The sequence below is a fragment of the Natator depressus genome, chromosome 18 (genome assembly GCF_965152275.1).
Source record: "Natator depressus isolate rNatDep1 chromosome 18, rNatDep2.hap1, whole genome shotgun sequence".
NCBI lineage: Eukaryota > Metazoa > Chordata > Testudines > Cheloniidae > Natator > Natator depressus.
Window position 1 is genome coordinate 16791988 of NC_134251.1, and position 18390 is coordinate 16810377.

The 18390-nt window shown below is 40.6% G+C and overlaps 1 protein-coding gene across 1 annotated transcript in view; it reads right to left on the reverse strand.

Moving 5' to 3' along the window:
• The window catches only part of SSU72 (SSU72 homolog, RNA polymerase II CTD phosphatase), a 62441-nt gene extending 44254 nt beyond the window's left edge, over positions 1-18187 (reverse strand). Inside the window, exons 1-2 of the mRNA XM_074975442.1 lie at positions 17931-18187; positions 2130-2273 (exon numbers count right to left, since the gene is read on the reverse strand). Coding sequence (XP_074831543.1) covers positions 2130-2273; positions 17931-18010 — 224 coding nt within the window. The 5' untranslated portion in view covers positions 18011-18187. The remainder of the gene's footprint in view (positions 1-2129; positions 2274-17930) is intronic.
• Between the last annotated feature and the right edge of the window lie 203 nt (positions 18188-18390).

Sequence of the window (18390 nt, forward strand, 5' to 3'; positions counted from 1 at the left end):
GGCATAAAATATACAGACATAACTCCTTCCCCACCCCAAACTGGGCTTTTGCTTAAACGGGAAAATCAAAATAGAAAGGAGTGCTCAATGTCACTCTGCATAAGTATCTGTGGCTCAGAGCATAGCCACTCCGCCTCTAATGTGGAGCAGAGCTCAAAAGGCAACTCCAGAGAAGATACTGGATAGAGGACCAGATGTGTTTTAATTTTGTTGTATCTTAAAACAGTGCTATGTTCCCAATACAATAGAATAGGCAAAGTGGTAGTCACTGCAAATTCTTAAGTGCTTGAGAATGAAGACTGCACAATTCAAACAGTCCTCGATTTGAAGGGGGAAAAAAGTGTTTGCATTGAGATGTGCACCATCTCAATTAGAGGATGGATTGGCTGGGAAATATCCTTTTTCTTCACCAAAGATGTGATCATACAAAATTAAGTTATGTACCGATTCAATGGATGCCCTACATTTCAAGTTTAAAAGATACTGCTACTCAGCCTTTTCATCAGAAATTGGGTTCCCTAACATCCTTGCATAATATGGATATCCGTTTTGGGGAAAACCATGTGGAAGGAAATTTCCAACATAGTATCAAATTTAAATTGTACTGTACAGCTTTATGGAGCTGCTCGTCTTAGCTGAGTACATTCAGAAAACTCAACACGAAAGAAACCACCACTACTGGGGTCTTATGGAGCTCAAATTTAATGTTTTCTAGTCAGCAAATACACAACTAAAAACCTGCTGACTCAAATCAAGCCACAGTGAAACCTGCACTAAGGACCTCCTCCATGTCTTAACACAATTTTAAAAGTCTACTCAAGTCTTGCAGTACACAATTTTGTTGAACCAATAGTTGAAAGCCCATCTCTTCTACTGGGCTACTGAACTTGTTGATTCCTTGGGTGGCCACTTAAAATAGGTTTCACTGTATTCCCCATTTTCTAATCTTCATCTAGTGCCTGTTTGCCTGTTCTCAGCCTTTTAAAAAAAAACTGAAAAATTTCAGCCATACAAAAATAAACTGTTTAGTTATATAATAGTGAATCTTCAAAAGATATTAAAAATAAATATTTAAACGATAACATTTTAGCTGCCATTTCCAGATAGCTATAGAAGATAGATATCAAATCTAACATTAGCAAGATTTTACTAATTTGATCCAGAATTACTTTTATGCAGCTCCCCAGAAGTTAAAAATCTATGTCACGCAACAATAAAGGATGGGACAGACTGCCATATTATACCTTGTTATCCAGACTCGCTTCAGAGGCATCACATTTTGTAACAAGGGCCTCGTAATCTACCATTAGAAATTAATAAGCAAAACCTACATAAATTTAGTTTTCCCTTTCACACCAGATAATATTTTTAATATTAAAAATCAGATCCTGCGTAAAGAGAACAAGACCCCAAACAAGTGCCCTGATCTTGCAAACTAAAGATGTGTTTGGGGTTTTTTTTGTTTTAAATATAAAGTATAGATGTCCTAAAATACTGTGTGCTCATGGCTGATGTGAAGAAAGGTAGTGTGCCTGACCCTTGTCACCTCTGGTCTTTGGGAGTAAACTTCACATTTAATTGGGCTTTCTGTGCCCATTCTTGGAAATATACTTAAGGACTATGTTTTTGATGTACGGCCAAAACCAGAAATTAACAATTAGCTTCTTGATGAGAAGAGAAAATATTTGATGGATTATGTTCTCTCCCCTTAGGCCACTAGTCTACTCTAAACCTTACCTGTTTGCTTGACTGAGCTACATATGATTTTCATTCTTTTGGTGGCAGCTCTTGGCATGCCCATTGCCAGGAATGGGCTCTGCACTGGGAAAACATAGCCCGCAGTGCAGTGCAGTTCATGGATGAAGGTGTAAAATATTCATAGTTCTGTTCAAGAACTAAGTATGTTAATTTACTATACAAGAGGATTTTGAATGCATGCATTATAACTCAATAGCAAGTTACAAGGGGAGTGTTAGAGATCCTAATAGAATGTGAAACACCTGCCTAGAACCTTAAAACAAAGCTCTTGCCAGTCAAGCAGCTGTGTATTCCTTACGCAAAATAATGAATTACACCTTTCAAAGATGAACCATATAGGGTTTTTTAAAAAGGTCATTCCACGGGGATACAGTTCTTTGTCTTTCCTAAGCAGATCATTGTACATCTGATCATATGTTGTTTTGAAATCATAAACATTCGGCTTGTCTGGTGCTGGTCCTGGCAGTTTCACATGAGTCCCTGTTCCAAAGGATCGAACACTGAATCCTCGTTTGCTGAAAGACACAAAAAGGGATTTATAATTAGATTGGAAAGATTTAAAACCTACATGTCTAGGTGCTGAACAGCAATGCACTGGACTTGGAAAAAAAATAAGATTCTTAGAGACCTATCAACTCTGAATCCAACCTTCTAAACATATTTAAGATAAAAAAATTATACATTTGCAATTTAAGGTAAGTCTTGGTGCACAATACATATCCTACACTTCATTTAAACAACTTTAGTTATGTTGCAAAAAAGTGGCAGCCAGAAAGTGTGAAGTTGCGGGCAGTCTTTGTCCGATATCACAACAAAAACTGGATTGTATTCTTTTTCAAACTCACAAGCTTTTCCATTGTGTTCTAATGGAGCTGAAATTATGTGGGTTTTGTTTAACCCTGTTTCTCTAATATCCTCATGCCAAGAGTTGTCTGTTCAACCACAGAATGGAAAGTGTGCAGGAAGAACTCAAAACTGTTACATAAATCAAAGGTTGTACTTCCTGCTGTCTCCCAAATTTTGCATCTGTAGGGGTGCAACCCTAATATGCAGCATAAGCACAATGAGAGACTGAAAACAGAAGGGGGAAGCTTTATTGATGAGCACAGAAACTATGAAAAAGAGAGACATGGTTAATAAGACAAACCTTTATTTTCAAAACATTCCACACCCATCCATAAACCAAAAAAAAAAAAAAAAAAAAAAAGCCCCCAAAGTTAGAACAAGCTCCCCACCTGTATCTCCCAAGGAAGATAAAATTAAAGCTTTGAGATTGAAAAAAGTTCATCTTGATCTTCCTGATATTAGTGGTTGAAAGAGTTAGCAAAGGGACTCAAAACTGCTGTACTGGTACAAATCATGACTACACTAGGCATTTGCACTTAGACATCTGTGTCGACGCAAAAACCAAGCAAGTGCAGATAAGGCCTTAGCCACAAGACTATCACCAATACAGCTGATAATGTGTAGTTCTAATACACCAAAATGTCAAAACACTCCATTTTTTGCCAATCCAAAATCAGTTTCTATGGAAGAGGCAATATTCAATAGTAACAGTTCTCCTATTGACTCCAGCTGTGCACCTGAAACACTGATGCTATCTAAGCCACTACAAAGGATTTTTGATAGTACATCTATTATGGGAAGGCTGGAATGTAAGAAAGTGAAATTTGTCCTCATGTCCCACCCTTTAATAATGAGTAGGGTTTAATGGAGAGAAATAACTCTGCTACAGAGTCCCAGTATCTTATAACAGAGACCTTCAAGTAGAATCTGTAAAGCTGTAAGGGCCTTTCACAGAGCCTATTTCATGACTATAAAAATATATCTGCACCTATATAGCATCTTTCTCAGACTACCCATGACTAATGCATGAGATTCAGCGTGCTACTTCTGACAGTTAAGCATGCCTCTCCCCTTCAGTTTGAATTATTAATTTTGGCACTGAAGCCAGATCTCCATTTCAAACTCCAGCAGGAAGATAAAGCAGATAGCAGCTCCTGAGTTTGGCACCAGTCCTTGGTTTGATGCTCTCATATTCCACCATGGCGAGTCACTTGCAGTACACTGTATGACCAATACGTACTTGATAACCTATCAGGACCACTACTAAACACAGATGAGAGATACTGCTTCTGAATCAGTCCCAAAAGGAACAGATTCCTCTCATTTAAAATTCTGAAAAGAAATGTATACCAGCCTAAAATTTTACTAAAAATTATTAGTGCACCTGTAGGTCTTATTTTCACAATATTGTATCTTTGAAAACGTATTATACCAGAATAGAATTGCATACATATGCACAAACACAGCTCTCCTCTGGCACACAACTGGGTGGGAGGAGGAAGAGGTTTGAGCTGGACTGTCTGGACATCATGGGAGCTAAGTTCTATGAAAATGGGCAACCTGGAGAGCATAACGAAAAAAACCCATCAAATTAAAATCACTGAATTTACATTCTGTGAGCCTTCACTGAGTTTCATAGAAGTGGAAAGGAAGGGAGTGACGAGATTTTAAGGAGATGAGTAAATAATACTGCTGCTGAATTTAAGGGCCCTTGCCACAGAATTTGGTTCTAATGTGATACAGGATACACAGGACCTTGATTACTGAATTATATACACTAATAAATCAAAACTACCAGGTTCTACCCCCACCCCAACCTTGCTAAACACGGATGTAATCAGGAAGTAAAATGTGCAAAAAACCATAATACCAAGATCCCATGAATTTCAATTTCTCCAAGTATTTTCCCCTACCAAAAGCTGTAACTGCATCATCGCTGTATCTACACCCTTTTAAGGATATTCGGGCTTATTATCAGGAAAAAATCTTCCTGAGAACAAAACTATTAAGCTATGGAATATGCTGCCAGAGAAAGTGACGGAAGCACCCCTGCTTGGGCATTTAAAACTATGCAATGGAATACCAGAACGTATACTGTAGGTAACGATGCTGAATTGGCAGGGTGATAGACAAGATGAGCTACAAGGTCTTTTTCATTTCTAACCTTTGGCTGCTGTCCTGACTCCCCTTTTGGCCCACAGACCACCCAAGAGACTTTACCACACTACTGTTACCAGGAAGGAGAAATTTATTTTGGAAAAATCAACACACAGTATAAGTTGACATCTTATTAAATGACCAGCAATAAATAACTGAATTATAGTTTTAGTAGTAGCTAATTGACGCTAACCACCTTACATACTAAGCAAGAAAGCAAACGTGTACAGTGTATTGACAATCATTATGGGGTAAAGAAGAGGTGGGGGGACAGCAAAAAAAACTCCAACCCCATCCATTATTTTCACTGCAAAGAAAGGCAGTTTTGTTTATCAATTTTATTCCACTCCATTCACCCCACCCGCCACACCAACAAAACAGTTGGTTGTCTAACCAGGAAAAAATGGGCTAAGACACACAAAGGTTTGCAGAATTTGGGTTCCAACGTGTAAGTGACAGATCCTCTTATGCTTGGTTCTCACTTGTTTTGACTGAAGTCCCTCTATAGCAGCTTTCAGGATACCTACTTAAGAAATGCACTTGGCAATTTCAATATCTAATAAAGCAAGTGATTAAACAAGAGATCTTACTTATTCTTATAGACTCACTACTTCTTGACCCAAATTACAGGTCTTCTGAAAGACTTTTACCATTTTAAAAACTTCTCCAATTAAATTGATAAGCATACAATGCTTAACAACCCAAAGGTTAAGTCTCCCTGAAATGTCAATTTACTGTTTAAAAATGCACATATGCAGCTTCCAAGAGATGGCTATAAAATTTCAGCAAATTAAGTCAGCTGTGCAGCGATTAGGACTATTTTTAGTTACTTTCCTCCTTTCATTTAAATCAGTCCATGCTGAATTGCACAAGTACGAATGCAGAACATTCACTGTTACAGATGAGAAAGACATCTGAAAGGAGGAAGGAGCAGTATCAGAAATGATAGTACTCAGTATTTCAAACAGAACACTAATTTTTTTTTTAAATTAAATTATATAAACCTGTCTTCTACCAATTTTTTTTAAAAGCACCAAATGTACATTGTTTAAATTTAATACAAGTACAAACATCGGAATCAGCTAAGTTTTTTCAACCAGATCGAAAATTAGTTTGTCCACAAACTTTGCCGGAGTCTGATGGATACTTTATTGACTTGTAGCCAAAAGTCATAATAAACCGGGCATGTCTTCCATTCCATTCCTGTCAGCAGCTATTCGTTTAATTACAACAGAAAAGAAATTTTGAGGGCAGACAAACAATCAACTGCATGGTGCTGACTTTTAGATATCTTTTCACTAGGTCATTATGGAAAGGGGGGGGGGTATATGCACGCATGCGCACAACCCCACCCCGTTGAATATTTGTTGAGTTAAGATTATGAGAAGCAGGATAAGTCTGTGGCTTCACATATACTGCAATACCACTGCAAATATCTTCTACTCCCAGTATGGCTTCCCAACCATAATCCTATATCACCAAGCTCAAGCCTACCACACTTCTCATATTTAGGGTTCTTTGGTTGGCTATTTTATTAATGTATTAAGTGCCACCAACACCCTTGACCTCAGCAAGCTGCCTGGCAAGCTGCCACTTGAAAACAAAGGATTGTAATAATGCTAAGTTTTGGTGAGTATCAGCACCTAGAAGAACTTGTCCATTAGCCTGTCAGAAAGCAAAGGGTGTGAGGAATCTGAGCGAAGTAGTCTGTCAGTATTGTTTAGGAGGTAAAAACATCTGGCTTTCTAATTCTGATGTGATTTCTAGAAAGGCATTTCAAGAGTCTGGCTTGCTTTTTAAAGACCCAGACTTGCAACGTCACTGAATTATCAAAACACAAGAGAGACCGAAGTTATCAAGCCCTGAGATCCAGAGCAGATGTGAGCATGTACTGTGAGCAACTGACCTTCAGCATCTCAATTCCTTGCTCTCCAAGTATCAAATTGCAAGAAACAAAAATAAAATACAAGTGTTTAATTTTAAGTGTTTATGCACATCCTATTCCCAGGGGCTGAGTGCTCTGTCTCTGTAATGCTCCAAAACCTTCTTGGCATAGATTGTGAAGGACCAAGCTTCATCCTAAACTCTCATGTATTACCACACCACAAATAAGAAGAAGGCTGCCTTAGTAATGTATTTGTCTTACCGTGTTTTTTATTCCATCTTCCCCTCTTCTCACCTTCCTATACTTTCTCCCTCTCCAGTAATTCTGAATGCTCTACTGTTTCTGCACACAGTGGAGACAGGAGCTGTGATATGAACTGAGGTGATCCTGGTTAGTTTCATTCTGCTAGACCACGGGAGGATAGGTGGGATGGATGGAAGTGGAAAGAGTATATGATTTCCCACAGTGAAGAGAGGAAGACTCATTTTTTAAAAGATTAATTTCTCTTCCCTTCCCCAACCTTTGGCACAGAGGCTAATCTCTCTGCTACTCATGCCTAGGCCATTTTCCATACTTACATTAGTTTCATTCTACTGCCCCTACTGGGCAAAAAAGTACAATAGGAGAACCACGACAGATGGAAATTTTAATGATGAAATTCAAACTGTTCAGTTGTTGTAAATTTTGCTGCATCCGAACTAACACCAGATCTGTTTTGTAGTTGAAATACATCAGTACATTTCTACCTGTGGAATCCCAGAAAGGCAGTGTTTGTTACAGAAATAACTTCATAGGGGAGCTAACACCAATCTCCCATTATTCTTACATGAAAATTTAATTTTTATACTGCTGTCTAGTATTCAAATATTTTCTTAACTTCAAAACAATTGAGATGCAGTTACACAAGAAATGTGAACACAAACTGGTCTGAAGTAAACATCAGATTTATATCAACTTTCATTCCTACAGCTACAATAGCCAATAAGATGTTTTAAAGTCCATGAAAACAGGTTGTCAACTATGAGAAGCGCTTCAGTAAAAGAACAAATCCCCCCATTTAAAAATTTGATATGGAAATAAGGCTCACTAATAAATTCCGTACACTACATGATGTAAAATGGTATCTGGAAGGACTACAAATAGTGTGAATTAGCCAGTCTGTACCTGTGAAAAACAGGTTTGTAAAATGGAGCTCCCTTATCCCTCTCCTGCCCTTTCTCCACCCATCTGTTTCTGCCCTACAGTCATCACTTCATCAAGTAGTGGGATTTCGCAATATGACTCTGCCGTAAGATAATGGCGTAAGAGAAGATTTTGGCACCGTACCCTTTTCTTCTTCCTCTTTCTCCACCCGCCCTCCCTCCCAGGTCAGGATGGTGGAATTGCAACAGTCAAGTCATTTTCTTCCACTTTTTTCTCCTTGATCTTTTCTGTTCGCATACCACAATACCACTGGCTGAAATGAGTCACGGGAGATGCAGACATACTGGCCACAGCTTTCACCACAACACTTACCACAGCCACCCTCTCTCAAAAGGTAAAAGCTGCATTTGAAGAAGTCTGCATCTCATCTGAGATAATAAATAGAAACTTTCCATTGGCAAAGCTTCCTACCCCAAGATTTGAAATTCTGATGCATTTTGACTTATTTTTGAGACGTCTCTCTTCCCTAAACAGTCAGAGCACGTCTCTCAAAACCGAAGTCTTTACACGGCATTAGTAGTGGCCAGAGTACATCTGTGTGTGTCAGTTACACAACATGTTGTGCTACTTTGACATAATTTGAAAGTGTTTCAGCACATTTCTGGTAACTGTGCCAAAAATGATTTCTAGTGCCAATTGAATTACTCAGCACTGCCTTCTTCTGCTAAGCAATTAAACAAGTTGGATTAGTGAGTGAATCCAAATAGCTAGCACCAATCTTCAGTAATAAAAAAAAAATCTAACATTTACAGTAAAGGATAATTTATACAGAGTTTTGCATTATCAAGGTCAGAGTAAAGTTATTTATAACTATATGGGAAATATTAAGCCAACTCCGAGTACACCAGCAACAGCAAGACAATACTAGCACACCTCAGATCACTGTTGAACACTGCAAATGCCTCATTCTAACCCAATGCATTAAGAGGTCCATTGATGGATGTAAGATTTGTGTAAATAATTTCCACTAATGCTAGTTAAAGTTATGAGCCTAGATAGGAGACTGTACCCACACTCAGGGCATGTCTACACTTGCAATTTAAAGCTGAAAAAGTCCCTTTTTTGCACAAAAACCATGGGAGCGTCTACACTTACTAATGACTTTTTGCAGTGAAACTCAGAAGTTTCACTGCAAAAAGAAAACCACCTCCACGAGAGGCATACAGCTCTTACTGGTGATGCTTCTGCAGTGATGTGGAAGTGAAGACACGTTCTTCCTGTTTACAGAGCTGTTAGCCTCCGTAGGATATCCCACAGTGCAGAGGTGACCACTCTGGCGGGCCAGCAGCTCTGCTGCTCTGACACCAGGAAAACAGACATCCCCACCCCACCCCTCCCCCTGTAAAGCCCTGGGGAACTTTGAAACTCCCCTTCGTGTTTTCTTGGCAAGTGCTCACTTATCATTTGGCCAGGTGACAATGCTTGCTCCATGGAGCAAATGATCCCCTGCTTGGACCAATGCGAGCTACTGGAGCTGATCACCATTTGGGGAGAGGAGGCTGTGCAGGGACCCAGGATGCCCCACGATCACCTCACCCCACCTTTCCACAAGGCCTATCATCAAAATGGAGAGAGCTGAACTGTGCGATAGCTGCCCTCCGTGCGATGCCTCATCGGGGATGGAAGTGCTGCAAATGTAAACACTCTCTGTGGAAGTAAATGGGTTCACAAAGCAGCTCTTTTCTTTCAGCGGTTCACTATCACCACTGAAACTGACAGTGCAAAAACTCTGCAAGTTTAGACATAGCCTTCGGTTAGCAATAACTTTACACAGATAGGCCCTGATTCGGTATGCATGTGCCCAGCTTTAAGCACAAAGATAGTTTCAGTGAAATCAGGCGGACTATTCATATGCTTAAAGTTAGGCACTAAGTTAAGTACATTGCTGAATTGGGGCCATGGCATTTTCCACCAGACGGATTTCTACGCACTTGACATACAACTCTACTTCTAGGAACACAACAGTTGTTTAACAGCTGACAGCAGTGCTCAATAGCACTGATGAATCGTTAACACTTGAAAAAGGACACAGCAGTCCTTATTCAGTTTTAGACGCTGGTGACATCTAAAGCAGAAGAAACAGAACTTTAGTCCAAGCAGATAAGTTAATATTCTGGAACCTTATATGGCTTGTGTTCTAAAAAGGAAATCTCACTTAACCTTAAACTCAAAATACTACTGAGATTCTTCCCTCAAATGGCCAATATTGAACATAATAATATAAAGGGATGTAAAATAACTGCTTTATTGCAATTGAATGGCAACAACATTGTTTAGGAAAAAAGTAAAAGTTCAGTTCCTAGGCAAGTTTAACACACATTATTATAATGAACAGAAGTAGAATAATGAACAGCATTTCTTTAAATAATGTTTTCAGTTTAATCTGAAGTTGGATCCCACTCAGCCAGCACGCATTTTACTCTTAAAAACTGCATTTGCAATCTAAAAGCATATTGCTGACTGGTTTCGGTCTCTGAAGTCTTCAGAAAGTTGACAACTGGCTCAATTTCTACGTTAGCCTTTTTGAATATGTCTGTCAAATAAGTCAAATTCTATCAATATAAAAATGTAATAAATCAATGTTGGCGTTTCCTCATTCTTGCTGGTTTTCAAGCTAAACAATTTAAAAACATTTTTTTGTAAACTAAATGGGGAATCTGACAAAAAGTTAAGCATACTCTTCATTTAGTTCAGTTGCTGATTGATACTACCCAATTGGTATAGAAACTGACTGAAGCTTGTTTATTGTAAACTGTACTTGGTTGAACTTCTCTTTCTCCTATGTGGTTATACCCCCAATATTACATGATTTGTGGTTTAAGGCTCTAATCAAGTCTCTTATAAGCTTTCAACTCTCATTCTGTTTACACCATTAATAATATACCTCACACCCCACCTCAATTCTAAACACACAATTTACTAAAAATGAACCTGTATGAATGTATACGTAATGAATAAATCCTCACTCAAAAGCTACAAATTCAGAATAAACCAGAAGTCAGCTACAAATACAGAAATCCTAATTTCAAGAGACTGAGGAGTTGTTACTATATTAGTCTGAAATTGCAACAGATTAACAGTGTAAACACAGTAGGCATAGAACTCTACACTGAAACAGTTCAAAAGTACATTTCTTTTTAGGAAGGCACTTTCAGTATGGGCCATCCTGATTAATTACTACAAAAGGTTTTTTTCTCCTGCTGATAATAGTTCACCTTAATTGATCACTCATTATAGTGTGTATGGCAACACCCATTTTATCATGTTCTGTGTGTGTATGTATATCTACATCTATATCTATCTTCCTACTGTATTTTCCACTGCATGCATCCGATGAAGTGGGTTTTAGCCCACAAAAGCTTATGCTCAAATAAATTTGTTAGTCTCCAACGGGCCACAAGTACTCCTCGTTCTTTTGGGGATAATACTGCAAGCTTCCAAATATTGTCTTGTAAATTAATCCCAATTCTTTTCATCCTGTTTCCATTTGTAATTCCCTACATGCCTAATTTATAATTTTGGACAATGCACTATACAAGTTGTACCCAGTCTATTCGGTATTCACATCGGTTCATTGTCCTGTCCTGCATTACTTCAAGGTGGATTTTATTTCCCGAGTTCTCAATGGAAGATGGACTTTCCCAGCCTTTAGAACCTGCCAGTGATTTTCCTAATTTGATTACAAGGGGCATTCCCTTCCTCCTGGACTGAGCACACTGTACTGTGGGCCTAGACACAGACACTAGGTTCAGTAAATGAGTTAGATCACTTTCAGTTAAGGCTTACAAACTAATAAAGAACACTGGACTGTGATGCAAACTGATAAAAGCAAGGAAATAATTGCAGTTGCTATAGCCCCTATATTATGCCTGCATATTGGAGGCTTCACGCTGCCTTTTACCCCAGTAATTTAGTCTTTCCCTCACTGGCTTATCACACCATCATTCATTCCTGTAGTTAGCATATAAATATAAACATATGTTCAAATTGCCATGTTGAGATGATCTAATGTACACAGTGCTGTCCATTTACAATGAGGTTACAATAACGAATTGACAAACAGTTCTCTGTCCTGAAGAACGTAGCTGTAGAACAAATAAAACTTTGTTCATTTACATTAATTTATAGTCTTTTCTGGCAACAATACACCTCTACCCCAATATAACGCAGCCCTCGGGAGCCAAAAAAAATCTTACCGCGTTATAGCTGAAACCGTGTTATATCCAACTTGCTTTGGCCTCAAACATTTCCGTTAATAGTCACTTCCCGCCCCGACTGACCCCTCAGAACTCCCGACCCACCCAACCCTCCCCCCCCTTGTCCCGACTACCCCTTCCAGAGACCCCCCCACCCCTAACCACCCCTCCAAAGACCCCACCCCCATCTAAGACCCCCTGCTCCTTTTCCCCTGACTGCCCCCTCCAGAGACCTCCCCCAGGACCCCACCCCCTACCCAACCCCCTGCTCCCTATCCCCTGACTGCCCCGACCCCTATCCACACCCCTGCCCCCTGACAGGCCCCCTGGGACTCCCACGCCCTATCCAACACCCCCATTCCCCATCCCCTGACCACCCCGCCCTCAAAACCATCCAAACCCCCCTGCTCCCTGACCGCCCCCCGAGACCCTCTGCCCCTTATCCAACCCCTCGGCCCTGGCCTGGCACCCTTAACACGCCACTCAGAGCCCCGTGTCAGAGCCAGGCACTGACACGCTGCTCCGCTGGAGTGCGCAGCCCCGCCCCCCAGAGCGCTGCTTTACCATGTTATAGCCAAATTCGTGTTATATCAGGTCACGTTATATCGGGGTAGAGGTGTACTACTATAATGTGTCTTCACAAAAGGAAATATAAATCTGAAATATTTCAGTGTAGGATCCTATGTTTGCTTTATATACATTCTCTATTAATATACTGCAGTTTCACATACTGATACACATTATACTGTAACAATACTATCACCAAACCCAGGGACTTTGATATTTAATTATATTTTTATAAAAAAAAAGTAAATGGTTCAGAACCATGATGCTGTGCCTGCCACTAACCTATGTAACCATGGAACTTTATTACTGTTACCTTCCTCCTCTCTCCCCCCCATTCCCTTCTGCTGTTTGCTCAACTCAATTGTTGCATCTTGTCTTAGACTGACCCAAAATACTTGTATAAACTTGTAAAATGACATTTCCTGCAATACTCAATATGAGCACTGATCCCAACTGGGGACTTTGAGAACTGCCACTATACAAATAAAAGTTACATTATGAAGAGATCAGATTCTTAAACTAAAAGAAATCCATTTTCATTAGAATTCTTCACTGACAAAGTTATTCTTCCCCCTTCCCTAAATGGCTACTGCTCTTGCACAACAACTTTAAACCAGTTAAGGGGTGGCAAACGGTCTCAGAGACCTTGACAGTGTCAGTGTATTGTAGACCCGTTTGTATTTAATTTTCATGATCCAAAAGAGAAACTGTAACATTCTACTGTATTAAGCGTACATATACACATGCAAAGGTACTATCATTCACTGTGCAAATTCCCATAGATAACTATGATTTTATGTAGTATTACTGCATACATTTAAAATACTATGCAAGAGAACATGTCACCATGTTGTAGTGGAGTGGTTCTCAAACTTTTGCACTGGTGACCCCTTTCACATAGCAAGCCTCTGAGCATAACCCCCCTTATAAATTAAAAACACTTTTTTACATATTTAACACCATTATAAATGCTGGGTGCAAAGTGGGGTTTGAGGTGCAGGCTGACAGCTCACGACCCCCCATATAACCACCTCATGACCCCCTGAGGGGTCCCGACCCCCAGTTTGAGAACCCCTGTTGTAGTGTATCCCAAGTGAAAACTATAAAAGTCATTACAACATAGGATAAGCCAGGTGTGGCTGAGTATGGTTACAGAATGACATCTGGGTTTGGCAACTTTTAAGATATGAAAGTCATTTATTTGGTCAATATTGTTTGGGGTATTTTGTGTTTGGTTTTATATTTCAACAAGCTACATATATGCAGTAGTTTCACAGATCTTGTTCAACTTTTGTATCATAGCGTTATAGTTGTAAAAAGTTTAAATATAGTTGTAAGTAATAGACTATATTGGGACATTGGGAAATCCATTTTTAAAAAAAAACAGAAAGCAGCTATTGTTTATCTTGTAGGACATTTGCAGCCATAGAGAACAAAGAATATAGAAAACATACAGATAGCTGACTCTCTGTAAGGCATAAGTGATAGTATAAAGCTATACAGAATGTCAGTCTGACAAACAGCCTTAGCTAAGTTTCCAAACTAAACCATACATCTCACCCTACATGGAATCCACTGTGCTTCAATTTAAAAGGGTCAAGAGTTTATAGATTTCTCAAAAAAATCTTCAAATTTTAACCCCCTTTAAAAAAAAAAGGAGGGGGGGTTATAGCAGAAGCAGACCTTTAAAAGAAAATTTGATCAATTCTGAACCATCCCAAATCCTGAAGTTTCTATACGCAAGAGCACTGTTTTTCTTTTTTCTTTTTTTTTTTTTTTTTTTGGGGGGGGGGAAGAGGAGGGAAGAGAAAAGAGTTGAAATGTGTCAGGAAAATGTTTTTATTTGGAACTGGCATTTCTGAATCCAAAACAGAGACAAATATTGAGATTTTTGTCAAGGACAAGTTTTCAATTTTATATCAAACCTATCTGAAACACCTGATAATTTCATGCATTTAAAAAAAACAAAGCATGAGACCCTATTACAATAAAAATATTGAAAAAAACCCACATAAACCATGTATTAAGACTAACAAAATAAACGGTTTTAAAATTCTATAGTGCTTCAGGCAGGTCAAAAATATCATAAACTGAGTAAATTTTTAAGATGATGGGCAGTATTGACAAATGTTTCCTCCACAAATTAAGAACTAGAAAAAAATAACACTGCCAAAGTAAAAAGACTTGACTTAAAAAAAAACTATTTTTTTTTTTTTTAAACAAAATCTGTAAAAGCCTATACCCATAAATACTGAAACTTGAGAGTAGGGTAAACAATATTTAAGATATGAACTTTTTAGTAGAATTTCCTCAACACTAAGAAAAGCCCTGTAACAGGGTTTTAATTGTATTGTTTCAGTTTCTCAGTGCAAATATTTCAAAATAAACTACAAACAGAATAAAGTTTTACAACCCCTCAGAGCACCACGTTTCAGAAAGCTCTTTCAAGCATTTTTAGATATCATGTAAATCTCTGCCCATCGTTTCAAAGGGACAGTATCCTGTATTATAAAACCTAATTTTTTGTCTGAGAAACTTTATAAAATGCAATATAAATGTCTCTATGCTATTTTAAAATTTCAGTAACAGTTTTGTTCAATTGAAACATTCCCCCACATTGTTTGATGCAATATCTAGTTGTAGTGTGCTTTGGAAAAACATGTAAAGTACTGTAGGGCACAATCCCACAATAGCAAGATGGACTGGATGATCAAGTAGGTATTTTCCATCTCTGACTTAAGAGTCTATAAACCACAAATTGAAGTTCACTAGAAAATGAATATTTTCCATTGTCCACGTTAGGAATATGTAAAAAGCAAAACAGCATAAATGAACATAATGACCATACTGGGTCAGACCAATGGTCTATCTGGCCCAGTATCCTGTCTTCTAACAGCGGTCGGCACCAGATGCTTCAGAGGGAATGAACAGAAGAGGGCAATTATTGAGTGGTCCATCCACTGTCGTCCAGTCCCAGCTTCTGGCGGTTGGAAGTTTAGGGACTCCCAGAGCATGGGGTTGCGTCCCTGACCATCTTGGCTAATAGTCATTGAAGGACCTATCCACTGGGAATTTTCCCTAATTCTTTTTTGAACCCAGTTACACTTTTGGCCTTCATGACATCCCATTGCAACAAGTTCCACAGGTTGACTGTGTGAATAAATACTTCCTTGTCTTTGTTTTAAACTATCTGCCTATTATTTCAATTAGTGACCCCAGGTATGTATGTTATGTGAAGGGTTGTGTGTGTGTGTATATATAACACTTCCCTATTCACCCTCACCACACCATTTATGATTTTACAGACTTCTATCATACCCACCTTAGTCACAGCTTTTCTAAACTGAGCAGTCCCAGTCTTTTTAATCAATCTCACACAGAAGCTGTCCATACCCCTAATCATTTTTGTTGCCTTTCTCTGTAGTTTCTCCAATTCTGATATATCTTTTTAAGATGGGGTGACCAGAAGTACATGCAGCATTAAAGGAATAGGCTTACAATGGATTTATTTAATGGCATTATGATATTTTCTGTCTTACCTATTCCTTTCCTAATGGTTCCTAACATTCTATTTGCCTTTTTGACTGCTGCTGCACACTGAGCCAGAATATTCAGAGAACGATCCACGATGACTCCAACATCTCTTTCTTGAGTGGTACAGCTAATTTAGACACCATCATTTGGATGTATGTTTTCCAATGTGCATTTGCACTTATCAACGCTGAATTTCACCTGCCATTTTGGAAATGGAAGTAGTAAATTTTTATAACGTATTACTATTTTAATTGTCTGAAGCATTATCAGCACACAAGAAAGAAAATATTTTTTATCCAAACAGCCATTTAATGCTGATTTTAAGGGGTTAACTATTAACTCATATTGTTTAAAAGCTAAGTTTTGTGCTAACAGGCTAAGAGCTCATTTGCAAGATCTAAGACCAATAGAAATGTTTTCATGATTTTTTTTTTTTAAATCCCAACAGAACTTGCAGAATTGGGAACCTGAAAGTGACTTCATCCGTTTCCCTTGTAGGAGCTGAGAGAAATACAAAGAGTAAAACAGCAAAATGTGAAAAGTATACTGCATTTTTAAAATCCCTTCATTTTTAATATTTTTTAGTGTTTAGTAACAGAAAAGGCAGTTTTGTTTACAACAGGATGTTTATGATATTATTGTCTCAATGAGTCTTACAATGAGTTTGAATATTACTAACATGGTAAATTGCCTTCGACCAAGATGGCTGCCACCACCAGAAAGATATTTTATTGTTCACGTGCCATTTGTACTTTAAAACATTTTAAATACATTCCTCAGTTTATTCCTAAACTTTCCTTTCAAGTGATTTTAAGCCAAGACCTAGATTACGTCCTTCTGCTAGATAAGGGAGATTCAAACACACACACTTTCTGGCTCATCACTTTTTTCCTCCCTCCTTTCGGTCTCTCTCGTGTATTTTCCGCTCTAAACTAAGTGAAGAGTTGAAAATATTTGCAGCACTAACTATGCGAGCGGCCATATTCCTGAAGGGGAAACTGAACGTTCAGAGCTGAGTGGCCTGTCCACTGTCCCTCTAACAAGCCAGCGAGAGGGGGCTCGAGTCTCTGAATCCCGCCGGTGTATTCAGAGAGGGCGGATGACGCCGGGGCAGGTTGGTTTTAGGCTGCCGAGCCCCCAGAAGCCAGCCCATGGGATTGCTCCGGGCCGGCAAGCATGGGGTTGTTGGGGGGGAAGAGATGCGGATGTTAATGCTCCGCCAGAGCCCTGGGACCAGGCCAGCCTTATCAGAGGGGCGGAGCAGCCCGGGGAGCCGGGATAGGGCCCAGACCCCTGGCCAAGGAGATTAACCCAGCCCGGGACTTGAGCGACGCCAGCGGAGGTGGGGGCCCGTCGATCTCTTCCGGCGAGAGCGTGAACCGAACCGCCCCCGCCCCCCCATGTCAATACAGGGGCGAGACCCGGAACCGGGGTCAGTCTCCCAAGGACCGGTTCAAACCCGCCCCCGGGCCGGGCTCCAGCGGGGCCGGGCCCAGGTGGCTCGAGCAAAGGGAAGCGGGCGGGAGGGGGAGGCCGGCTGGGGAGTGCCCAGGGCCGGGAGGCTCAGTCGCCGGAGAAGATCACGAGCCTCCCCCAGGACAGCGGGCTGGGCCCGGTGCATGGGCGGGGGGATCCGGTCCGGGGCAGGCCCCAGGGCAGACGCGGCGCCGAGCAGCCCCCGTGCGGGGGAAAGACGAGGGGCGGCCTCGGCGAGGGAAGGGGCCACGACGGGCAGGGCAGGCCCGGTCCCGGGGGGGGGGGGGTGACGGGCAGGCCCCGGTTACCTAAGGATGTTGTGCGCCTCCATGCTGCGGTTCTGGTTGCTGGAGCACACCACGGCCACCCGGAGCGGCGAGGAGGGCATGGCGGGACGCGGAAGAGGCCCAGCTCCCCTCCGCCGGTATCGTGACTCCTCTGGTCCCGGCCGTCCGGCTCCGGCTGCGGCTCACATAAAATGGCGGCCAGAGCGAACGACGGGCGGCGCCGGGACGTGTCACCAGGGGCAGCGTCGACCTGCTTCCCCTAACCATAGAGACCGCGCGAGAGCGGAGCCCTTCGCATACCATCGAGAGGCGGGCCGAAAGAGAGAGCGCCACCGCAGGGAAGGTCCGCCAGCCATAGAGAAGACGGATCTGTGAGCGTTAGATCAGAGCGAGGGGCCGCCAGTCATAGAAAGGAGAAGCACAAGTGTGACAGCGCCGCCCTAGTGGAGCAAGAGGGCCTGCCAGCACTCTGTGCCATGCC